Source organism: Mastigoproctus giganteus, chromosome 8 (assembly GCF_048544385.1).
Source record: "Mastigoproctus giganteus isolate SK-2022 chromosome 8, ASM4854438v1, whole genome shotgun sequence".
NCBI lineage: Eukaryota > Metazoa > Arthropoda > Arachnida > Uropygi > Thelyphonidae > Mastigoproctus > Mastigoproctus giganteus.
This window is the reverse complement of record NC_143582.1, coordinates 145,566,415-145,593,596: the sequence shown is the minus strand read 5'-3', so window position 1 is coordinate 145,593,596 and position 27,182 is coordinate 145,566,415. Positions and strand designations below refer to the sequence as shown.

The window sequence follows — 27,182 nt, the reverse complement described above, 5'->3', positions numbered from 1 at the left end:
ATGAGAAGAGAAAAATAATTTATCAACTAAAACATATCAATGAAAATTATTTTTGGAAACAAATCTATAGCATTATATATACAAATACTGACACTATACACAAATAAAACTAGGTAACATAGGCATTGCCTTGAATTTCAGCTGCCTATGACTTTTTCCTTTAAAAAATTGAATTTTTGCATTTTCTGTGATTAACAAGCAAAAAGTATCTAACTAACAGTATATAACAGTAAATGCTTTTACTTCATCTCACACACTTCACGATGTAATATTCACTTAACTTTTTGTAATCCTATACTTTAATTATTTTCTCCTGTATTTTTTATAAAATCTGAAATACACATATTCCATGGATCTTGTGGGAATTAACAAAATAATAAAATAGCAACATTACCCTCATAATGTAATATGTAGTCAGCATTCAATCAAACTTCACAAGTATAAGGCAATGTTCAGGAAAAATCAATGAGTTAGGGCTAAATTCAAAAATGTCTGGATTGCCCAAACATGATAGATGGGAAATATGACAGCTTGACCAATAATATTAGTCCTGGAAAGTTTGTGCAAGGCTCACAGGGTAGAAACTTTTCTCAGCATGGTCAGTGCTTGTCAACAGAAGGAACTGATTTTTATAGAGACAGCATATTTGAATAGAGGAGGTGCAAGAATGATGATGCAATCAAAGCAGTGTTAGGTGGGTCAGAAAACTGCTAGTTTAGAGGAATACGCAGACTACTAGTGTAATGACAGCAGTAAGCAGATGAAAAATTGATTCTTGCAGTGCTTCTATTTGGATGTGCAGGAGCCCAGAAAGCAAAGACAGATTAGAAGGCCTTTTAAGGAGCCTCATGCAACAAATAATTATGCAGGCTGTATTAGGGTTGCTAAAAGAACAAACAGGCACAGAAAATAAATTTTATGAATCTGAAGTACTGGTTATAATCAAATTGGATATTATAAGGGTATCTGAAACAGTGCCACTCTTACCTAGAGTATGAAAAACCTGAATATGGTTAGTATGTAGTACTTGCTGTATTCAGAACAAACAATGGGAAAACAAAAATGGCTGTGGGAGTGTGTATAGCCAAAATGACTGTGATGAGCATAATGTACAGACAAATTGAGTGAGGCAGTACATGAGAATGTCTATTCATGGGAGATTTTTACTTTCCAGATATTAATTTGAACTTGTGGGATGGTTTTTCACACAATAGTAAAATATTTTTGGATTTTCTGGAAGACTGTTTTCCGTATCAGCATATTAGAGGCAATAAGAGAAAGCAATACTCTTGATCTGATTACTATTAGTAACTCTTCATGCTTTGAGTATCTTAAAAGGAACAACAATGTGGCAGTGATCATGGAACAGTTACATGGGATTTACTTCAAAATATGAGGAGTGGCGCGAAAGTGATCCCTCCTATTTTTTTCCTCAGAAAATTTAATTCCTAGAACTATGCCTTTTACATCAATTAATCCTCAATCATTAATAAACACTTATTTTCCCACAAATTCACCATCATTTTCAATGCACTTCTGCCATCTCTGAGTCAGATGCTATATTCCAATCCTGTACAAGTCCTTACTCTTGCTCTGGAGGGCTTCGTGAACAATGTGCTTGAGCTGGTTGTCGTCCGGAAAATGGGTTCCACAGAGTGCATCCTTCAGCGGGCCATAGAGGTGATAGTTAGAAGGAGCAAGATCTGGTCTATGAGAGGGATGAGGAAGAACAGTGCACCCCAGTTTTGCAATGGCCTCCATTGTGCACAGACTGGTGTGGGATCATGTGTAGTAATGGAGGAGAGTCTCATTAAGGTTTTTGTCCGGTCGAATTCTATGGATACAGGCATTCAGCCTTTTCAACATTTCCACATATCGATCTAAGTTGATTGTGATGCTATGCTCCAAGAAGTCCACAAGAAAGACCCCATCTTTGTCCCAAAACACTGTCGTCATGACGTTATCAACAGAAGACTGTCTTTTGAACTTCTTGTGTGGTGAATTTTTATGGTGCCACTCCATCGACTATCTCTTTGTTTCAGGGTGATAATGGTGGACACAGGTTTCGTCGCCTGTGACTAAGCATGAAAGAAAAACCTCTCCTTCGCTCTCGTAGCGCTGGAGAATTCCATACAAATGACTTTCCAGGCTTCTTTTTGCTTGTGTGTCAGCATTTTTGGGACCCACTAGGCGCAAACCTTGCTGTAGCTTAGTTCCTTTATGATGGTTATCACAGCAGGTTTCCTTATATCTATTGCATTACACAATTCGCATGGTGTGATGCAGCAGTCCTCTTTGATCAGCACGTTGATCCGGCTCTTGTCAACAATATCACTTTCCCCACCCTTAAAGTGTCTTACACAACATCTAACTGTATTAGGGGCCCAGCAGCTAAATGACCAAAGGAACAACGGTACACAGTTTTAGACTCCCGGGTACTTACTACCTGGGAGTCTAAAACGCTGATGGAACTGATACTCAGGTGAGACTCAAGTCAAGTGGACCCAATTTCGGCGAAGTCCGGACGGTCTGTGACAGCCAAATCCTCTGCTTGCACCTTCACGATGGTGGGAATGTTAGTAATCCTGGGTATAACCTCCATGCACAAGTACATGGTGGGTTGACCACCCAGGTGTGAACCAACGTAAGCAGGGGTCGAGATGTGGTGCCCACACCACATGGAGGAACACTGACCCTCTATGTTACCAGGCAGTACTAGGTGGTAGATGACTCTCATAAACCGGTGCAATATCACCACTTTGCTTATTGGAGGCTTGAAGTGGTGGAACCCATGTTTAGTCTCTAGAGCTAAGTTCCGGTCAACTCTTCCCTATCTCTTCCATCATGCAGTATGATTGATGACTTTTGAGGTTATGATGAACATCGTGGTGAAATCCAATATTCCTTACATTTCGAGGGTACAGCTCTAAAATGGTGTTCGCAGGCCAGCCGCTGGTTAGAATAACGGAACGAACCTATTGGTAACTCTTTAGGAGGCTTCCGGATCAGCTAGTGTATAATCTTGCTACCTCTACTCTGACAGACTGGAGTGACTGGAGGGAGTCCGAATAGTGTGTATGCAGGGAGCATTGTCGAGGCCATTTTATGTCAAGGATCTGGGTATATTCTTACCATGTGTAAGCCATATCCAAAAATTTCATTACTTCATACAGCAGGTCCCACCCACTTTTTCTTACTATTGAATACACCATGAATTGTTAAACCAATAGAGCAAGCTTAACTGCGAAAAGATCTAAACCTCCCAAGCACTTCCTAATTCATTTCATAAATATGCATGGTCACAATTCTAATCTCATTCTAATCGATGTCCATTTCCACTTACAGTCTGCCAAACCCCATGTACTTTTTCTGACAGAATCTCAGTTATCGGTTGATTCAACTACGGCTCATCTCAGATGCCCAAATTATTCGCTGTATGATTCCTTTCACCTCAAAGTTGGTACTTGTGCATATGTCCGTTCTGATATTCCCTGTCATAAACTTGGCAATTTGGAATCTCCTCTCTTTGATCTTCTCTGGCTTAAAATCTCTCTACCTCATTGTGTCAAATTCCTCAAATTGTGTCAGAGACTTGGCAATTTGGAATCTCCTCTCTTTGATCTTCTCTGGCTTAAAATCTCTCTACCTCATTGTGTCAAATTCATTTGTTGCCTCTACCGTTCTCCAAACTCCACTAATCACTTGGAGCTCTTTGACTTCCTCTCTTTGCAACTTGACTTTCTCCAGTCCAACTTTCCTAACAGTGAGGTAATTTTCCTTGGTGATTTTAATGTTCACAACTCCAGCTGGCTTCCGTTTTCTAGTCACACCGACCCAACTGGTCGAGATGCTGAGGCTTTTGCAATTACTAATGACCTTGCACAGATTGTTCATTTACAAGAATACTGGACAATCCTAATCATACAGCCAATACGCTTGATCTTTTTCTCACAAACAACCCTTCTAAGTACACGGTCGAAGTGAGAGGTCCTTTAGGCATTTCAGATCAAAACTTGGTGATTGTCTCTTTTCCAATGGAACCTTTATCTCATGGCTATTCCCAACCTCGTGTTGTTTGGCATTACAAGAATGCAAAATGGGATGACCTGCGAGACATCTTTTCTTTTTTTCCTTGGTTGGATTACTGTTTCAAAACTTCTGATGTCAATGTTTGCTCAGATCGTGTCAGTGAAATTATTCTTGCAGGAATGGAATCCTTTATCCCACACTCCACTTAAAAATCTCGTCCTTTATCTAAACCTTGGTTTTCCAATAAATGTGCTAAGGCTGTTCAAGAGAAGAATGTTGCATATCATAATTGGCTTATTTCTTATTCTCCAGTTATATTTTCTGCCTACACCAAAGCTCACAAGCAAGCCATTGCAGAAGAGAATGATCAGCCAAAATTTTAATTGCAATCTGGTAGGGCACACAAAGTAGTAAACGATATCTCAATTCCACAGAACAAAGCCTTTCTTCCACCCTCCATAACAAGTTGGGACTGAGGATACAGCACTTCAATAAACAATCTGCTAAAGCATTTAACAGGAGCTGTCAACTTACTGGTTCACAATTAAAGCTGATGATGCTAATGGTAGACAAAATAACTGATGCTGACTAAAATGCCTTACAGCCAATTTGCTTAGTAGTGAATGGCTTTCTCAGTAACATTAAGAGTGAAAATCACAAAGAACCAGTTGGCAAGTTAATTGAAAATTATGGAAAAATGGGATGCAGAATGTCAATCAAGCTCCATTCAACTTGCATTCTCATTTGGATTTCCTTAGTCCCTGGGTTCCCAACCTGTGAGTCGCAACCCCCAAGGCGGTTTCAAAGTGTTTTCTGGGAGGTCACCGCAGTTATTTTGTTGCAATTATTTTTATAGGAAATTTCACCACGAAGGTTTTGTTGTTATTTGGTTTTTAGGAGCATTAGCAACTAAGGCCATATTGCTCCGGGGATATGAAGTGGTCATTCCCTGACCTTTCCGCATCCTCCATATTTGGTGGTCACGGGCTCGAATCCCGGTCTAATCAATAAACGTGTGCTACACACTGCTGCTCCTGCCCACCTGGCTACAGAGACGCCCACGAAGGTTTTCAACACTTATTTATTTCAATATGGCATATGGCTACACTGCAATATTCTACTAATGGTTGTAACACTGATTTTCGATAAATGAAAGGAAGTGACTTAAGGTCCACTGCAGAGGATACTTAAAAAATATTAAAAGCCCACCGTGTTCACACATATTAAACATTTTATGGGCTTTTAATATTTTTTCAAATTTCTGCCACGGCGGACCTTGATTCACTCCCTAAAAATAAAATATACAAATGCAGTGTTATCATTACAAATAGTAAACTGAAAAAAATATTCACTATGAGGCAAAATTCAATATCAAAATTCATTTTTAATCGGTGTCTTGATGTGTGAATAACAGATTGTCAAATACGGACCATCGAATAAAGATGAGTTGCTCTCTTAACGCAGTTGAAGATCACCTCATGTTTTGCTGATGCCACCATATTTGCAATGATGTAATTCAATAATGTCCACGATGGGCCATCTAATGCAAACGTAAATATTCAGAAGACTATCTAAAATTTGGTTTTACCATCTTGATCAGCAATAGCATAGAGAAGTCACAATGCATTTTGTGCAATGTTGTTTTCAGTGCTGAATCTATGAAACCTTCAAAACTGAAACGTTACTTAAGAGACAAAGCATTCAGAACATACTAAAAAGATTTGGAGTTCTTTCAATGCCATGAAACTGGTCTCAGATGTCAGAGACTTGATCCTACAGGAAGTTTTCAGCAACAGAGCACAGCAGCAGTGCAAGCATCATATGAACTAGCATTGGAAATTGCCAAACAAAAAAACCTTACACGATTGGAGAAACAGTCATCAAACCCTGTATGTCGAAGTTAATTCTTGGGGAAGCCAGTGAGATAAAGATGAGACAAATATCTCTGTCCAATAATACTATTCAGAGGCACATTTCAGATATGTCTGAAGATGTGAAAGAGCAGGTTTTGAATGAAATCAAAGTTTCTCCATTGTTTTCTTTGCTTTTCAAGTTAATGAATCAACGAACGTAAGTTCATGTTCTCAGTTGCTTGAAACTTCTTTGATGCACTACAAAACAGGAACTTTGATGTCATTCAGATGACATCAAAGAAGAGTTCCTGTTTTGTAGTGCACTTGAAACTACTACAAAAGGTGAAGATATTATGGAGAAGATAAATACCTTTTTTGAAACTGGAGGACTGCAGTAGAAAAACGTCTGTGGGGTTTGTACAGATGGAGCACCAGCTATGATAGGGTCAAAGTCAGGATTTCAGACAAAAGTGGAATAACTTGCTCCCCAAGCAAAGGGGATGATTTGAATCACTGCATGATTCACCGATATGCTCTTGCCAGTAAGACTCTTCCAGCTCCTCTGCAAGAGGCACTTGATTCTCTGATCAAAATTGTGAATTACACCAAATCTGGAGCCCTCAACACCCATCTGTTTAAAGAACTCTGTAAAGACATGAATTCTGATCATGAGGTTCTTTTCTACACTGCTGTACGCTGGTTGTAGAAAGGAAATGTTTTCAATCATGTTTTTGAGTTGAAAGATGAAATTGAGTTGTTCCTGGAAGTGCAAGGGAAACATGACCTTATGGATTACTTTAATGATGAAGCTTGGAGGAAAAGAGTTGCTTACTTAGCAGACATTTTAGACCAGTTAAATAAGCTGAACCTGAAACTTCAGGGAAAGGAAACACACATTATCCAATTTCAAGACAATATTCTTCAGGCATCTGTATCCAAGCTGCGTGTGTGTGTGTGTGTGTTGTTTGGAGCATTAGCAACTAAGGCCATATTGCTTCGGGATATGCGGTGGTCATTCCCTGACCTTTCCGCATCCTCCATATTTGGTGGTGACGGGTTCGAACCCCGGTCTAATCAAGAAGCGTGTGCTATGCACTGCTGCTCCTTCCCACCTGGCTACGGAGTCGCCTCCCAAGCTGCAAAACTGGAATTGTAAAGTAAATGTTGGAAACACTGCCATGTTTCAAAAGCTCTGCAGTGTGGTAGAGGAATCTGAAGGTGGTGGAGGAGATTACTGGGCACCTTGAATCCTTTGAAAAGGAATTTCAGCAGTACTTCCCTGAGCTCACAGAAGAAGCTGCACTGGTACGAAACCCATTCTCTGCTTCCCTGAATGTAGCCGGCATTCCCGATGAAGTACAGGATGAATTCTTGGATCTGTAGAACGATTCCTTGGCACATAATTTGTTTTATTAAAAATTGCTGACTCAGTTCTAGTGTGCTATGTATCAGTAATATCCAAATGTCACCTTTCGAGTTTTACTTCCATGTGCCTCTACATATCTCTGTGAGCGTGGATTTTCAACGCTTCTTCAAATCAAAACAAAGGCAAGAAACAGACTGAATGTTGAGGATAACATGAGATTGGCTTTAACAAACACTCAGCCACAAGTTTTGAAGCTAGTTGTCCAGATGCAAGTACAACCATCACATTAAATATTGGGTTAGAATTATATTCTGAAAAATCAATTTTTAATGTGTTTTCTTTACCCTATTAAAAATTCCTTTTTATGCAAATGTGGCAGGGGATGCAGGTTACTTGGCTATTATAAAAGGGGGTCGCGACTTGAAAAAGGTTGGGAAACAATGCTTTAGACCAAATGTAGGCAATGTTAATGAACAGTATGGAGATTCTCAGGATGCGAAGTCAATGAGAAGAAGTACCAAGGAAGGTGGGGAAGGAAACTATAATGGATGACTATATCAGTTCTTGGTTCAGGATTATCACACTGGCCACAAAAGACAAATGTTCAAATGTGTTTTTTAAGGAAATTTATTCTGATTAAGCTGAGGAGGGTTTCTATTTATTAATTTGAGAATTTTTTGGCTTGTTGTTTACCTGCAGCAAAGATTAATGCTAAATAATACTCTATTCTGTACAGAAGTCAAACAATGTTAATTAATAAATCTGATATAGTATTACTGCTTATTTTTCTTTAATTTCTGGGCAAACCATTTAAGTCTTTCAGAGACTTAAATAAACTAAATAATTGGGATATCTTTCTTTTGCAGGTGGCACAAACTGAAGGACATTTAAATCAGTACCGTGGACCATATTGCAGCAATATATTGTTCTGTGTGTTTATGAGCTGATCTGCATAACATGAAAACTGGCTCACAAACACATTTAAACCAAGGAAGAACAGTTGTAGATTGGGTGTAAGAAAATTTTTTATTTTGCTGAAATAGCACTAGCCGATAAAAAAAATTTTTTGTCATACAATGAAAATATGTGATTCTGAAGGAAATAAATGAACTGATTTCAAAAATCACCATAAAAAATCTCTATATCATGTCTACATCAAAAGATGTACCAACGTTTAATGTTAAAATATAAGAATATATACGTATAATTCAAGTTTGTAATACATGTGTAAAAAAATTATTATACATTCTCTATAACTCTAACTTCGGAAAAGATATAATAAATCATAGCGAAATAGTTATATTTCAATAATATATAATCAGCATATCTGTAATTGTCCTTAAAAATGTTTGCTACTAAGGGATTTTCTCTTGTATTCCTGCTTACTCTCCCTTACAAGGAACTGGCAGTAATCCCCCATCATTACAGGATCCCAGCGACCAAGGTTGCTAGGATCCTTGTGATGAACCCGCTCCCCCTTGTTCATCACTCACATCTCCCAGATTTTCAGGGGAAAATTCGAGATGGGAATGAAGAAAATGAATTTTCAATGACATTCAACAGCCCATGTTTTCGTGGCACTCGGGTAAATTAGACTCCAACATTTCATAGTTTTCTTCTTTCCCATTACCATGAACTACTGTCTTAAATGATTGCCAGGCTGCCATTCAACCTCCTTTAACTGGGTTTCAAACACATCATCTTTCAGGAGTTTCCTAATTTGGGGTCCTACAAAAATTGCTTCCTTCCTTCCTCATGTTTGGCATATGTTGAATTAGGAAACAAGCTTCTCAAGTATGCAAATCCGTTACTTTCTTTATCAAGTCCCCCTCACGAAATTTTTCATCAATCCAAGTTTGATGTGTAGGGGCGGAAGAAGAACCTTGCTTGATTGCACAAAAGGAATATATTTTACATTACATTGTCTTGGTATGAACTCGTCCCGCTTGTCCCAATGTTGCACAACATAATGTTGTTCTGTCGCACGGCTGTTCCACAAACACAAAAAAATCACTATATTTTGTGAAACCCCCCTGCAACCCAATGCCCTTAAGATCACTGCATATGTTCCAATCATAATCCTGGAATTTTATAATGAGAACCTTAGACATGCTTTTGTGACTTTCTTTTTAGTCCAACTGAATGAAACACAGGAACTGATGAAAATTCATTGCCATTATGAAGCAAAACTGCTTTTAAACATAATTTTGAGGCATCTAAGAATAAACCCCATTCATCTGACTTATGCATGACACCTAATTCTTTCACAAGTCCAATAATGCCTTTGCAAAAACACTGTCCTCCCTAGCAAAAGATTTTGAAAACTTTTTGTGTCTTTTTTGAAACACTGAAATCTTTGTTCCTGCTGTGAGTATATTTCACTGCTGTAACCTAGAAACTAACAGTTCAGCTTGTTCTTTCAGCAAATTTGTCTTGAACCAAATCATTCAACTCACCTAGTTTGATTAAATGTACCGCCTCCACAGCCGAGTGGTCAGGAGCGGGAGTGCAGTAGCACACGCTCTTTGAGTAGACTGAGGTTCAAGTCCCTGACTGCTGAATACAGTCGATCTGCCAACCCGCACTGGACCAGCATGGCAGATTATGGTCCGTTTCCCTCAGCATGAATTGTTGAGGAGGCTTCCATCCTGCAGTGGGTTGATAATGGCTGCACTTTACTTTACTTTACTTTTACCTCACTACCTGAACATATTGGCTGATAGTCTTGTGAAGTGGAGTCTTCTGAGGAATCCTCGACTTGAACCTGATCACTATTATCTTCTCCACTACTGTTTGGAGGATACATTTACAATCCTGAGAACATATCACAATCAGTTAATATTTGGAAAACTTTGGCACAGCCTACAAAAATCCTCACCAAAATTGCTAAATGTGCTCTCTTAAAATTGTAAATTGATGCATCGGAATTTGAACCTAAGTACCATAGGTAGAAGTCTAATTATGTACGTTTATCACAAGATATTAAATCACAGGATGTTTATCACAAGAAAACCGAGGCCAGAATCGATTGCTAAAATTAAGAAAATTAGCTTATATCTCTTAAAATAAATCAGTATGTCATACATTACTGGCTAGATTATGTGAAATTGGTATATTTTGGTAAAACTTAACTCTCTCTATATTTAATAACTGTGATGTGATATGAAACTATCATGGCAATTTTCGAAATCTACACATAAAAATTGGTTAAAAATAACATTTAAGTTCTTGGAGGTAAAAATCATGTTGGCTAGTATAGAGTCAATAGCTGTGAAAAATTTTCCACCTGATCTTGCAGAACAAGAGTGCTTACGATGTAAATTTATGTGAGAAGCTTTTCCGCAATTCATTTTAATGCTGTTTCTAATATTTTCGAGTAAACAAATATACTAATAAACTAAAACAAAAATTAAAATTTCTTACCAAACATATTTATAACTGCAAAAAGCAATTAAGTCAAATATCTTCAGAGATGATGAAGAACTTAATACATAAATAGAGAAAAGAATTATTGCTATTTCAACAAACAACCACCCTAATGCTGAACTAGCATGCATTCCAAGTTGTTCTGGGCTGAACCTGTAAAATTAAAAATACCAATAAAATAATCTGATATTTTCCCTCTTATTTCACACACTGAGTTTGAGGGAAACATATAAGATAACATTATGCTAAGTAGCATAAGAATTCTGAAAACCAGTGAATAGAAATAAATAATTACAGTTTAAATTAGTCAAAAATAGTACATATGCTAGTATAATAGAAACGTTTTTGAGATTTTTTGAGAATCAGCAGTGCACCAGTGCTCAAACTGTGACCATTATGAAGAGGATTATTTCAGAATACTTATGATATGTGTCTTCCCACTCCTATTCTACAGGACATGTAGTGTACTTTTTTTTCTTTTTTTTTTTTTTTTTTTTTGTTAGTTGTTGGCGCATCGGCTTCTGTGGCCATACTGCACCTCCCAAAGTTTTTGCATTTACTCTGATCCAAACCAGGCAGGCACTTTACCCACCCAGCTAGCCCGGTTGACATGTATTGTACTAAGGAAACCATACAGATCATACACTGTCATAGACTAAGTTAGAAAACAATCTAGAGCAATTTTTAATGCATGAAGTTTCTGAATGTGTGTATACTGAATTTTTGCAGGAGCTGCCATAAAAGGTAGTTTGGGACAACTGCTTCTACTTGCTTTTCTGATTTTGAGTCTAATGGAGTAAAGGTTGAAAATTAGACTTGTTTAACAGTATGCAGTTCTCAAAATCTAAGCCTGGATAAGGTTTTTCTCCCTTATTTCTGGAGAGAGAGAGAGAGAGAGAGAGAGAGAGAGAGAGAGAGAGAGAGAGAGAGAGAGAGAGAGAGAGTGGTTAAAATCTCATGGAATCTAATAAAATCTTATGCCTCAAGGTTGATATTTTAATGGGTGTCACATGTTTCCTCGACATAATATGAATAAAGTTAGTCATGTCTATTGGTCAGGAATGGATCTTATTTTGTAAGCCTATTGTTAACATTAGCTGACTTCAAAATATACAGAGGTGGTTAATTCAATTCTGCACGTGGATTATGTACCAGATAAGTACTGTATGAAATGCTCCTACAACTAAGCAGATTGTGCTGTGATAAACCAGGTCTGGCCTATCTATGGGCATTCTTTTCTTCTTCTTCTTTAATAATTCACACATCTGACCTGAAAATAATTCATACACCCAAATTAGGCGTATGAAAATAATTCATACACCCAAAATAGTGTACAAGCAAGTTGCCTATCTCTTGTACCTCAAATAAGTAATGCTTTCTCAATAGAGAAATCTATTGTTACTTAATCTCAGTGGGTACCACCACCCAAACCTCTGTCAAGGCTCAGCGACCCTAACAATGGTCAATGAGCCTTGACACAGTGAGTAGATACCTAAAGGTGTAAGAGCTGAAAAACTGGTTTTTGAGTTTGCCTATAAGCACTTGAAATCTTTTATATTGTGGAAATAAGTCACACCCTAGTTGTGATTTATTTTTGCAAGATAAGAGATGCAAAGAAGAAAAAAAAAATACCTTTTTCCCCCTTCTAATCAATCATACTTAATACATAAATAAACTTTATTTCCTAAAAAATTAATACTATTGATATTACATTTTATGTATTATCTTTTTAATTTGAATTAGAAGGCACGAGGGAGAGTGTACATATTTTCATAAATGAGGGTACCTCTTAATTTGATAGTTTTTAATTTCACTTCATTATTCAATTTCAAGAAAACCTTAGTCTTAGAGGTGAGTATATGTATATACACATATATAGTGAAACCTGTCATGCTAGCCACTTACAGTTCCACTCAGATTTAGCCAACATAAACAGGCAACAAATTACATTACAAACTGAAACTGTACTGTATTACTTTTTTTAAATTGTTAAGCTTGCTGGAGCATTGTTTTGCTGCTGACCCTGTGGCTGCTGGGCAGGCTATAAACTTAATATCATATCAGTGGATCTGAAGTGAATGTGAAAGATATGATGTGCATTCAATAAGTTACTTACCTTGACTACAAATATGCTTAATATGTAAAAAAAACTGTAGTTTTATCATACATAGATTTCTGTATCTTATTTACTCAGGTCCAGCTAAATACAATGAAGTAAGAAAGAACAGAAGAGATGTAAAGAAGACAATCCAAAGGAAAACAAGGGCATCAAAAAACTGGAGCATTAGGCATCATCAAATTAAAAAAAAAAGAACAAAATCGACCAAAAATTATTCATGAATGCATGAAAGCTATATACAGTTAAGAAGCTCCATCTGAAAACGGGATAAAATTTTGGTCTGTCTTTGGTAAAGATTACCTCTCTTCAGAGAGGTAATCTTTACCAAAGACAATTTTGTAAATTGTCTTTGTAAATTTACAAAGGTAATCTTGTAAACCTCTCTCACATTAAAAGTAAACCAATGGAATGACAACAGAAATGTGCCAAAAAAAAAAAAAAAAAAAACTTGAAGAGTTGATTATATAGGATAGACATATTAGGCTGCCTATGATTGCTAGAGAATGTAATATTTCTAAAGGGTCAGTACTGGCCATCCTCCATGAACACTTGGCCATGCCAAAGGTCAATTCTTGCTGGTACCAAGGATGTTCATATCTCTTCAGAAACAGTGCTGGGCCCAAATATGTGAAAAAAATTTATGCATACTTGATGCAGATCTACCTTACAAGAAATGTAACAGGCAATGAAATATGGAATCATCACTGGGATCCAGAAACAAAACAGAAGTCTATGCAATTCCTAACAGTGAGGTAATTTTCCTCAGTAATTTTAATGTTCACAACTCCAGCTGGTGGAGATGCTGAGGCTTTTGCAATTACTAATGACCTCTGATTGTTAATTTACCTACCAGAATACAAGACAATCCTAACCACACTGCCAACACTCAATCTTTTTCTCACAAATAACCCTTCCATGTACATGGTCGAAGTGAGTGGTCCTTTAGGCCAGCCATTCTCAACAGTGGCCACAGATTCAAAACTGTAATGGGGGCATGGAAACTGAATGGATTAAACGTTTTTATGGGAAGGTAAAGGTCTTTGCTGCTAGGATAATTTTTTCCTCTTCCCAATTTTAGGTAGGGGACACCATCAATTCCTTTCTTCCTCATAACAAGCATGGAGAAAAACTCGGTGCTAAGGCGGACATATTTTATCTGACAGATAAATCTGACAAACTTAATTTATTAAACAAGACCTTACAGGGTAAACACAACAACCTCATAGGTAGTAAGGAAGGCATTGTTTCTTTCCTTAAAAAGCTTGAAGTCTATTGGAACAATATCGGATGTCAGGAATTTTTACAATTTCCAAACCTGAACACGATCACTGAAGGACGATGACATTACTGTTTATGTGAAACATTTAAAGCAAATACACACAGATCTGCAGGAAAGATTTAATGAGATGTTAAACCTCAATATCCTGTATTGGATTTCAGATCCATTTGAGGAACAAACCACCGATGTTGAGGCAGAAATTCAAGAGTTCGTTCGTTGTTTGGTTTTTAGGAGCATTAGCAACTAAGGCCATATTGCTCCGGGAACATGCAGTGGTCATTCCCTGACCTTTCCACATCCTCCGTATTTGGTGGTGACGGGCTTGAACCCCGGTCTAATCAAGAAGCGTGTGCTATGCACTGCTGCTCCTTCCCACCTGGCTACGGAGGGGTCGGAAATTCAAGAGAGTTTAATTGATCTTCAGAGTGATATGATTGCACACCATACGTTCAATCAATTTAAAAAAAAAAAAGTTTTGGGTCAAGAGTGATCTGCCGAATAGATTCCCAAAACTATGAGAAAAGGCCCAAATATTTTTTATTGCCTTTCCCTCAACATATTTGGTTGAATGCAGATTCAGCAAAGTAGTTTCCTTGACAAAATCCAGGAACAGACTTGATATCACAACAAGAGGTGACCTTCGACTATCACTATCCAATTTGGAGCCAGACATCAAAAAACTTGTACAGGAACATCAAGCTCAAGGAACTCATTAAAATTTTTATTTAATAAAAATCTTTTTTAATTCTTTGTAATATGTATGTTCATGTTTTCTTCTTTTCTAAATGTTCAATAAAAATGATTTCCTATTTGTCTGTTTTTTCTGGAATCACTTACAAGCCACAGTGCACGTATCCATTAAATTTTCCGTAAAAATCCAATATTCACGGTTAATATTAATGACTTCTTGCTTCTTATTAGTTAACTTTTCAATAGTCTAGAAATTCCTTGATTTTTAAGCAAAACTTGTTTTGACTAAAACCTTAATACTTTCACGAAGTGATAACATCAATAAGCTTTTTTTTGAATGACTGGAATGTACTGTAGTTGGTAGGAGAGAAGTATGGAAGAAACTTACCAACCAAACTTGACTGCTTCACAGGGGAGTTATAGAATTTGAGAAGAGCCCTGAGGGGGCCACAACCAAAAAAAGGTTGAGAATTGCTGCTCTAGGCACCTCAGATCACAATATTCTGATGGGCTATTTTTCAACGGAGCTTGTCTCTTGCGGCCATTCCCAACCTTGCATTGTTTGGCATTGCGATAATCCAAAATGGATTGATATGTAAGATTTCTTTTCTTCTTTTCCTTGGTTGGATTACCGTTTTAAATTTTCTGATGTCAATATTTGCTCACATCATGTCAGTGAAATTATTCTTGTAGGAATGAAATCCTTTATTCAACATTCCACCTTAAATCTCATCCTTTATCTAAACCTTGGGTTTCTAATAAATGTGCTAAGTTGCTCAAGATAAGAATGTTGCATAGTGCAATTGGCTGCATCCAAATCTCCAGGTTCATTTCCTCACAACAACAACTGTAAAGCAGCTACTAATCAGTCCAAACTACATTTTAAACAGGCTAAACATGCGCTGGTCCCACAGGAACTAGTAGTTGTTGGTGAATCTATTGTCAGGGAAATGGGGAACATGCTTTGTAAAAAGGATAGGTGGAACAGGACCAAGGTATATCTGCCAGGGGAAAAGGTTGATGACGTTGTAGAGCGGATATCATCTTTTTAGGGCACAAAAGGTGATATAGTTGTACACGTTGGCACTAATGATATCAAGAGTAGGAGACCGGCAGAATTACTTAACAAGTACAGGTCACTGATGAAAAAAAACCGTGAATTAGGGTTGAATTTGAAAGTGTCTGCAATTCTGCCCAGACACAATAGGAGGGAGTATATGATGAGAGCCTTGTTGATCAATTCGGCCCTGGAAAGATTGTGCAAGGCTCAAGGGGTAGAATTTTTTTTCAGCATGGACTGTACTTGTTAACAGGAGAGACTGCTTCTACAGGGATGGGATACACTTAAATAGAAAGGGTGCAAGAATATTTGCTGATGCTATCGAGGCAGTGTTAGGTGGGTCGGAAAACCTAGCTTGGGGGGATACAAAAACTAACAGATTAACAGTAGCCACTGGCAGAGGTGAAAGTGATTCATGCACTGCTTCTATTGGAATGAGCAGAAGCCTGAAAAACAAGATACAGGATATTTCAGAGACTGCTGGGAGTCATTGCGGTACAAGTAAACACATGGGTTGTGTTAGGGTAGCTAAGAATAGAAACAGGTGCATGTATACTTGCTTGTACACCAATGCTAGGAGTTTAGTAAATAAATTTGATGAATTTGAGGTATTCTTCAAAACATCAAAGACAGATATTTTTGGGATTTCAGAGACGTGGTGTCACACAGATATAAGGAATGCAGAACTGGAATTTGGGGAGTACAACGTCTAAACGAAAGAATAGACAGGATAGGAAGGGAGTAGGGGTTGTGCTATTAGTTAAGAAACACATAAAATCCAAGGAAGTGAAGCCAGTCACACATCGCTGGACAGTGTAGTGTCGAATCAGTTTGGTGTGACATAAGCATTGGGAGATCAAAATTGAGAGGTGAAGTGTGCTATAGGCCTAATGACTCTGATGAGTATAATAAGAAACTGTACAGGGAAATAGAGTGAACCAGTAAATCACAGTGTCTTATAATGGGGGATTTTAATTTCCCAGATAATGACTGGAATTTGTGGGTTGGTCACTCACACTCTAGCAAGGCTTTTGTGGATTTATTGGATGATTGTTTTTTACATCAGCATGTTCGGGAGGCAACTAGAGGGAGTAATACTTTGAATTCATTATCAGTAGTGATTCTTCATGCATTAAGAATCTGCAGATAAAGGAACCACTAGGTGGCAGTGATCACAGTGTGCTGAAGTGGGATTTACTCAAAGAGGTAACTACCATCAGGGGTAAAGGGAAGGGTTATTGCTTTCGTAAAGGCGACTACGATGGTCTGAGACAGTATTTAAATTCTATACAGTGGGACGAACTGATGATGTTACCAACAGCAAATTCAAAATGGGAAGAATTCAAAGAACTTATCTTGGAAGCTACTAGGCTTTACATACCAACTAAGAAATATTGTTCAATGTTTACGCCTAAATGGATGTGATTTGATTTTTTTTGATTTGGTAGTTGTTGGCGCATCGGCTTCTGTGGCCATATTGCACCTCCCAAGGTTTTTGCAGTACTTTGATCCAAGCCCGAGGCGGGAATCGAACCCGCGACCTTTGGGTTGCCGGGCAGGTACTTTACCCACTCGCCTAGCCCGGTCGGCCCTAAATGGATGTCAGATGAACTAATGAGACATATGGCAGAGAAGAAAAATGCATGGGATACATACAATTTAACATGTGACACAGAAGCCTATGATAGATACAAGTTGATCTGTAACCAAATTACAAAGGAGGTCAGGCAGGCGAAGGCAGATTACGAGAAATCTTTGGCAAGGGATGCAAAGAAACATAGCAAAGAGTTCTTTGCTTATGTAAACTCTAGAAGGAAGGGGATGAATCAGATTGGGCCACTTGATATCGACGGGTCAAATGTTGATGATCTTGTTCAGGTAGCTAACGAACTAAATGAATATTTTGCATCGACATTCACACATAAGGAGTTATTCAGCGAGGGGAATGCCAGAGGTGTATTCAACTCTGGCAGTAAGCTAGAGAATCTTGTAGTAGCTGAGAGTAAAGTGGAGGAGAAATTGTTGAAGTTAAACACAAGAAAGGCACCTGGGGTGGATGGGATCTATCCAGTTATATTAAAGGAGGCAGCAAAGGAAGCAAGCAAACCCTTAGCCATAATTATGAGAGCTTCTTGGACTCAGGGGAGGTACCCACAGACTGGAGATGTGCAAATGTGACCCCAATTCACAAAGCAGGTCAAAGGCTGACACAAGTAATTATAGATCTGTGAGTTTAACTTCTGTTCCAGGAAAATTAATGGAGACACTGGTTAAAAAAGCACTGCAGGATCATCTAGACAAGACGTCAGTTATAGCTCGAACACAGCATGGTTTTGTTAAGGGGAAGTCTTGCCTGACCAATTTGATTGGATACTATGATGCTATCACAAAAGAACTGGATGCAGGGAATAACTTTGATATTATATATTTGGATCTTAGAAAGGCTTTTGATACTGTTGCACATGGAAGACTGCTGCACAAATTGGAGCAGTGTGGTATTGGATGCAAATTACTGCTATGGATAAAGGGGTGGTTGAGTGGGAAAAGCCAGAGAGTGGTAATCAATGGACACTGATCATCATGGACTAATGTTATTAGTGGAGTCCCTCAGGGTTCAGTGTTGGGTCCATTGTAGCTTTCTGTATTTATAAATGATACTGATGCTGGTATATCAAGCTTAATGTCCAATTTGCAGACGATACGAAGGTTGGCAGAGTTGTTAAGGACAATAATGACACTATGCTGCTGCAACAGGATCTGGAAAAGTTGAGCAGATGGGCTGATAGGTGGCAAATGAAGTTTAACATTGACAAATGTAAAGTACTACGTATGGGAAACAGCAATCCCAGAGCAATGTATCATCTCTGTGGTACTACACTGTCAGTGTAGTATCATCTCTGTGGTACTACACTGACAGTGGTAGAGAATGAAAGGGACCTGGGGGTAATTGTGCAGACAGATATGAAGTTTTCTGAGCAGTACAGACGGTCTGTAAGAGTAGCTCATGGTGTATTGTCAATGATATATAGGAATTTTTGTAGCAGGGATAAGGAGGTGATTATCCCCTTGTATAAGGCAATGGTCAGGCACACCCTGAGTACTGTATACAAGTCTGGAGGCCTCATTTTAAGAAGGATGTAGAGCTGTTGGAACAAGTACAGAGAAGGGCAACAAGATTAATGAATGTTAGTTATTTTAGGAGCATTAGCAACTAAGGCCATATTGCTCTGGGATATGCGGTGGTCATTCCCTGACCTTTCCACATCCTCCGTATTTGGTGGTGACAGGCTCGAACCCCGGTCTAATCAAGAAGCATGTGCTATGCACTGCTGCTCCTTCCTACTTGGCTACGGAGGCGCCTGATTAATGAATGGAACAAAGGGTTGCTCTTACGAAGAAAGATTTAAGTTTTGCAAATTACAGTGTCTGGAGACTAGGCACCTGCGAGGTGATCTGATTGAAATGTATAAAGTCTTGAATGGTTTGAGCATGCTCAATGCTGATGGGATTCTTCCTCTTGTTCAGAATAATCACCTGAGAGAGCATAAATTCAAATTGAGGAAAGACAGATGTAGGATAGATGTGCGGAAGTTTGCCTTTAGCCTGCGGGTAGTTAGTTGGTGGAACAGACTTCCGTCCTTCGCTGTGTGTGGAACTTTATAGCCTAAATAAATTGAAGGCTGAGCTGGACAGGTATTTGGAACCAACGGAGGAGTGAAATGGGGGCGTTTTTTTTTGGCTGATGCTGCATAAGCTTGCTTTCTTGCATCATATTCCTCTATTAATGCCAATGCTAATCCACTACCAATGCCTTAAATGCTGATCTCCAGGTAATTCTCCAGTGGGGCAAAGATAATTTTGTTGATTTAATCCCTGTAACACTCAGTCCTGTCTTATATCTCACAAAAAGGATTCTTCTGCTCTGCTTAACTTCAATGACCCTCCGATTTCTAGGCAAGATCAGATAACTCTGTTGGGATTTACCCTAACTTCTAATCTCTCTCTTGGCATAAGCACATCACAAATATTGCTTCCTCTACGTCTAAAAAACTGGGTTTTCTCCTTCACTCCAAGCGTTACTTTTCTTCTAAACAGCTGTTCACTCTGTACAAATTGCAAATCTGCCCTATCATGGAATATTGTTCCCACATTTGGGGCAGTGCCCACAAAACCTCTCTCAGGCTTCTAGATTCCATTCAAAACAGGGCAGTTAGATTAATTAATGATATATCTCTAACAAAGCCTCTCCACTCTCTGTCTCACAGGTGTTCTGTTTCTGCTGCATGTCATTTCTATAGATACCCTATATTCTTCTGAATTGGCTTCTATAATTCCTGCTCTCTCTCTCTCTCTTCCAAACTTGCCCAAACATGTGCTGCAACCAATCAGCATCATTTTTCAGTCTAAATTCAAACTCACAGAACTTCTCATTTATTCCTTCAACTTCCATTTTCTGGAACAATCTCCCTTCCATATGTTTTCCTGAAAATTATATCTATAGAAATTCAAGTCTAATATCAATAAGTATCTTCTTTCATTTTCTTAACCATCAACCTATGCATAAAAAAAAGCAAAAACAAAAAAAAACACACCAAACACTGGAGTTGCCTAAGTTGCAATTCTCAAAAATTTAGGAGACCATAAAGAGAAAAATTGATGTGGTCTTTCTTCCTCATGACAATGCTCCCATACACAAGTTCCATAAAGCAACTACTGCTATGAGAGATTGCATATTCTAGGAGTTAAACCACCCACCCTTCAGTCCAAATCTGGCTTCAGGTGATTATTTTCTCTTTAGAAATATGAAGAAACACCCGTGGGACTTGGTTTTCTAGTGATAAAAATCTGAAAGAAGCTGTAAATGGATATTTTCAGACCAGAAAGACCTTTTTCTTTTCCCCAGATACATTTCCTTTTTGTCCTCAAAATGGATGATATGTATTGAACTCAAGAGGGTATATAAATTAAGAAAAATTTTCAATAATTATGCTATGTTGTTTCTTTATTATTAACACAGATAAGTTTTTGATGACTCTCATGTACAGTATTTATGTTTAGGAATTTTAGGAATTACTATCAATAAAAAGTTCAAAAATAAAAATACATCATTTAGAGCATAAAATTATATGAACTGAGAATGATCAACAAAGTCCTTTGTTTACAGCAAAATAGTCACTGATTTAGTCTGTCTCGTTATTATCAAAGCAGCAACTCACTACGTTCGAATGCTGTTAAAAAAATGAAAAAGATCTATTAATTGGGATTGGTGAGCCACAGAGTACTTAACTGTTTTACAAAGAGTAGATTACCTCTGTGAGTTATATGTGGGATAACATGTTCATCATGCATCATGACTATATCATTTTCACTATCATTACTCCATAATTGGTCAGGCACTGGTTCTTAAATTTTTTAAAAATTTCTTCAAGGATGTCTTCAATGATAAGGGCTTCTTCATGGACAGTAAGTGCAGCATCAGCCTTTTCCATCTTGTTGAAAGAGTCCACAATCCTCTAAATATTCAATGGAAGAGAACTAATTGCTGTAGCTAAACCAGTCTTCTTGACATTCATTGTATCCATCCTCATGGAAATGGAATATTGGAACCTTCATGTTGAAAACACTTCATAATAGTTTCTTGTGAAATTTCTTTCCAGCTTAGCCATCAAATCCCATTCAGTACTGATAGTGTTTTATTAAATTCTAATTCTGCCCTCCAGTTTTATAAAACTTTAAAAAAAGCAATGTAACATATTCTTGCAGTAATGGGCTTTAAAAATTTGTACTCTTCCCTTAATCTAGTGGTTGAACTCCAGACGTTCAGTCAGTGGTTGTTATTTTTGCTGACTTTTTTTGTGGCTGGTAGCATTATATATATATATATATATATACATATATATAAAGCTAAATTAAAATAGAATAATTGCAAAGTAGCATGGCAAACCAATAGAGTGAAAATGAACTGAATCAAATAAAATAACAATAACAGAAAAATATAGGAGGGAGGATAAAGAAGGAGAGGGTAGTGTTGAAGCAACATTCCTACAGTAATTTAGGAAATTAAGCCAATTAAAATAAATTTAGCGGTGCTCCCTATGGAATATTGGAACCTTCATGTTGAAAACACTTCATAATAGTTTCTTGTGAAATTTCTTCCCAGCTTAGCCATCAAATCCCATTCAGTATTGATAGTGTTTTATTAAATTCTAATTCTGCCCTGCAGTTTTATAAAACTTTAAAAAAAGCAATGTAACATATTCTTGCAGTAATGGGCTTTAAAAATTTGTACTCTTCCCTTAATCTAGTGGTTGAACTCCAGACGTTCATTCAGTGGTTGTTATTTTTGGTGACTTTTTTTGTGGCTGGTAGCATTATATATATAAAAGCTAAATTAAAATAGAATAATTGCAAAGTAGCATGGCAAACCAATAGAGTGAAAATGAACTGAATCAAATAAAATAACAATAACAGAAAAATATAGGAGGGAGGATAAACAAGGAGAGGGTAGTGTTGAAGCAACATTCCTACAGTAATTTAGAAAATTAAGCCAATTAAAATAAATTTAGCGGTGCCCCCTAGTAGGCACCTGTTTCTGAATTATGTGGAAACGTAGCCTAACAACATTACATGACCAAATAATTAATAAAATGAAATAAAATAGACTGACCATTATGCCCCATCTCGACAGAGGACCACAAGGCCAATAACAGTCAAGGAATCACTGAATTTCGAAAGCTAAATCCATGCAACGACGGAATGATCCTAAGATGAAACCGCTGATGCAATAGATTTGCATAGCAGTGGTCCTTTTACAGCAAAAAATAATAAAACAGAAAGCCTAGTACTTGCATGGACAAACCACACCACTGACAAAACAATAGTTGAACTGAAAATATATAGAAACAAATTAGGCTATAGATGGCGGTACGAACGCAGCATCAGCACATCGTCAGCTACCCCCATATTTTTATAATCGAAAAATTAAATAGAGAGATAAAAATATATAAGAAAAAATAGAGAAAAAGTTGCATGGATTTGTTTAGTGTTCGAACTGCAGTGATTTCCTGACTATTATTGGCCTCGTGGTTCTCTGTTGAGATGGGGCATAATGGTCAGTCTATTCTATTTTATTTCATTTTATTAATTATTTGGTCATGTAATGTTGCTAGTCTACGTTTCCACCTTAGTGAGATTTCACATAATTCGGAAACGGGTGCCTACTAGGGGCACCGCTAAATTTCATTTAATTGGCTTAATTTTCTAAATTATTTTAGGAACACTGCTTCAACACTACCCTCTCCTTCTTTATCCCCCCTATATTTTTCTGTTATTGTTATTTTATTTGGTTCAGTTCATTTTCACTTTACTGGTTTGCCATGCTACTGGCAATTATTCTATTTTAATTTAGCTTATTATAGTGGATTGTGCTTTTCTGCTGCTACTGATGTTAGCTTTTCTACTATTTTTTCTTATTTATTTATACATATTTATATGTTTATTAATTTTTATCTCTCTATTTAATTTTTGGATTAATTGGATTATATATATATATATATATATATTGTGCATAAATTTTATTTGGTTTATGGTTTTTATTTAGGGCGGGAGGCATTTCAGTCATTAAGGCCCGACTGTCTGCCTAGCAATTGGTGTGCTAGCAGTGGTCAGCTAGCCTATTATTACATGTTGAATTTAAATTTAAATTCCTAAAAGAATTATTACAAGACAATAATAGGTTAGTGGAAATAATAATAATAAGGTAAAGTTAGGAGAAATTAAGGTAATTTAAAGAAAAATTAGGGAACAAAATTACATATTTTCAAATAGTCATATCTATGCTACCTTGTTGGGGGCTTTGAGCAGACAGATAGCCAATATTAAATGAATGTCTCATGCATACTCATTTCTGTAGTCCCAATAACAGTTTTACTAGATCTTTATCATATTAAATTATTTGGTGTTAACAGTAAACTGGGATTGGAACCCAAAGCCCAACGGGTATGCATCAATATAAAATACAATACGCATTTACCTGTAACCATTGAGGACTGCAGTCGGTACAAAAAGCATTAAGGCAGTTCAACATTCCGATTTTATAGATGGTTGTGCGTGCCCTCTGGTCTAATTTAGCATGTTTATCAGTAAACGTAATTATACTTTAATTAATTAATAAATATATTTATTGTTTGCTGGTATTAAGAATTACATATGTAAAAGATGTTAAGACTGGGGGTAAATGCATATAGGGACTTATTTAATAACACTTATTAATTTTTTTTTAATACTTATTGATTCTATTTTTTTTATATACTTTTTGATTCTATGTTATCCGCTGCTGAAGTATAACAGAGTCAAAAAAGTATTTAAAAAAAAAAGAATCAAAAAGTATAAAAAAAAATTTTTTAAAATTAATAAGTGTTATTAAATAAGTCCCTATATGCATTTACATCCAATCTTAACATCTTTTACATATATAATTCTTAATACCAGCAAACAATAAATAGATTGATTAATTAATTAAAGTATAAGTATAATTACGTTTACTGACAAACATGCTAAATTAGACCAGAGGGTGCACACAACCATCTATAAAATCAGAATGTTGAGCTGCCTTAAGGCTTTTTGTACCGACCACAGTTCACAATGGTTAACAAGTAAATGCGTATCGTATTTTTATAATGATGCATACCCGTTGGGCTTTGGGTTCAAATCCCAGTTTACTGTTAACCCCAAATATTTTGGATTTCAGAAATTAAAAAAAGAAAAAATAATAAATAAAATAAATAAATATATATATATATATAATAAGGGTAATATAAAAATAAGGGTAATATAAAGAACCATTAGAATAAGCAAATCAATCTAATAATAATACCAACCTAAGAAAATGCAAAAAAAAAAAAAAATTATTATCGCTTTTTACCGACAATTGTCGGTAAAAAGCGATAATAATTTTTTTTTTTTTTTTTTTTTTGCGTTTTCTTAGGTCCCTGATGGTATTATTATTGGATTGATTTGCTTATTCTAATGGTTCTTAATATTACCCTTATTTTTATATTACCCTTATTATAGACATTATGGGTGTATTGCATGATTGCTTGCAACTGCATTGACTCATAAATATTATTTACATATTAGTTACAGTTATTGTCGTTTTAACTTTCTTTCTTTACTTTTTTATCAATAATTATAAATATATATATATATATATATATTTAGTAATTATATTAACTTATATTATATTATATTAGTAATTAACTATATATATATATATATATAGTAATTATCCTTATTTATTTGTTTTATTTTGCCTATAACAATTATATGTTTCCCTACTAGGTTATACCATGGACCAAAGTCAGCTAGGATTGATATCACATCCCTTAGTTACCACCTACTTGTTCATACTAGGTTCATATATATATATATATATATATTTAAATAATAGTTTAAAGTTTAACATAAAAATAAGAAACTAAATAAATATTAAGCTGTCATTAGAGGCAGCAAAATGCACATCCTCCACATGAAGCCCAGATATATCCAATAATTCAAAATAAAACAAAATAAAAACATAAGCTAGTAGTATGGCAAAAAATGTAGAGCGACAAATTAACATAAAAATAACGAAAAAAAAAATAAACCAAACAGGAAAGGGAAAGTAAAGGTAATAAGACAAACAGTAGCCGATTGTCCCCTATATAATTTAACACTTTAAATCCAATTAATAAAACCGATGTCAAATTTAAAATAATGCCAATTATAATACGATTTAGCGGTACCCCCCCTCGAAGGTACCAGTTCCGAAAAACGTGATCATTATTGGCCTCGTGGTCCTCTGTCGATATGGGGCATAATGGTCAGTCTATTATTTTGATATTTTGTTTTGCCTTCAGTAGTTCTTTTAACTCCCTTTTTTGGTGATATTTCATGTTTTTCGGAACTGGTACCTTCGAGGGGGGGGTACCGCTAAATCATATTATAATTGGCATTATTTTAAATTTGACATCGGTTTTATTAATTGGATTTAAAGTGCTAAATTATATAGGGGACAATCGGCTACTGTTTATATCTTATTACCTTTACTTTCCCTTTCCTGTTTGGTTTATTTTATTTTAAGTTATTTTTATGTTAATTTTTCGCTCTACATTTTTTGCCATACTACTGGCTTATGTTTTTATTTTGTTTTATTTTGAATTATTGGATATATATATATATATATATATATATATACACTTATAATCTGGATAACTAAAAACTTAATATGATAAAGATCTAGTAAAACTGTTATTGGGACTACAGAAATGAGTATGCATGAGCCATTCATTTGATATTGGCTATCTGTCCGCTCAAAGCCCCTGAGGAAGTAGCAGATAGATGATCATGTGAAAGAATATAATTTTATTCCCTAATTTTTCCTTAAATTTCTCCTAACTTGACCTTATTATTATTATTTCCACTAACCTATTATTGTCTTGTAATAATTCTTTTAGCAATTTAAATTTAACATGTAACAATAGGCTAACTGACCACTGCTAACACACCAATTGCTAGGCAGACAGTCAGGGCTGACCCAGCTAGCCAGGTGGGTAAAGTGCCTACCTGGCAACCCAAAGGTCGCAGGTTCGAATCCTGCCTCAGGCTTGGATCAGAGTAGTGCAAAAACCTTGGGAGGTGCATTATGGCCACAGAAGCCGATGTGCCAACAACTAACAAAGAAAAAAAAAAAAAAAAAAAAAGACAGCCAGGCCTTAATGACTGAAATGCCTCCTGCCCTAAATAAAAAACCATAAAAAAAAAAATAAAATTTATGCACAATACTATTAATGTGCGTATAATGTATAATTGTTAAACCAGCAATAGCATTAACGGCACATTAACATGAAATGTTTATCCATCACAGTGATAGAAGATTAAAATTAGCAGTTAAAAAATAAAATTATAAATAAATAAATATATATAAAAAGAGCAAAATCTGCTGATTTCCTTTCTTCATCTGTTATTTGACCAGTAACAGATGAAGTTCTGTAGTACTGAAAATGACTAAAGGTTGCAATTTTTCTCCAGTAGAACTGTAGCACAAAAGTAACCTTAATCTATCTCTTGCAAATTGCTCATTTTTATACTTTGTCTCTTTTCTGAACAAAACCTTTTTTCTGCAAGTCCATTTATAAAATAGCCCTTCATTCAAATGGTTTTCAGAGAATACTGAGTATATATATTCATTCAACACATTTTGTAATGTGTTTTGACTTCATATCTTCTGTTGCTTTCAAATCTACCACTTCTGCTTCAACAGAAGAGAAGCTAAAATTTATTATGGTGTTCTGTGTCTGACACAAATTCCAGCTGCTCATCTG

At 36.3% G+C, this 27,182-nt stretch overlaps 1 protein-coding gene across 4 annotated transcripts in view; it reads right to left on the bottom strand.

Moving 5' to 3' along the window:
• Yif1 (Yip1d-interacting factor 1) overlaps positions 1-27,182 on the bottom strand; it is a 126,550-nt gene that overhangs the window by 14,085 nt on the left and 85,283 nt on the right. For 3 of the 4 annotated variants that reach the window (XM_090379803.1, XM_090379802.1, XM_090379804.1), the window contains exon 8: positions 10,672-10,827. The exons of the other annotated variant lie outside the window; for it this stretch is intronic. In XM_090379803.1, the coding sequence (XP_090235929.1) occupies positions 10,672-10,827 (156 nt within the window). The remainder of the gene's footprint in view (positions 1-10,671; positions 10,828-27,182) is intronic. 4 annotated transcript variants of the gene reach the window in all.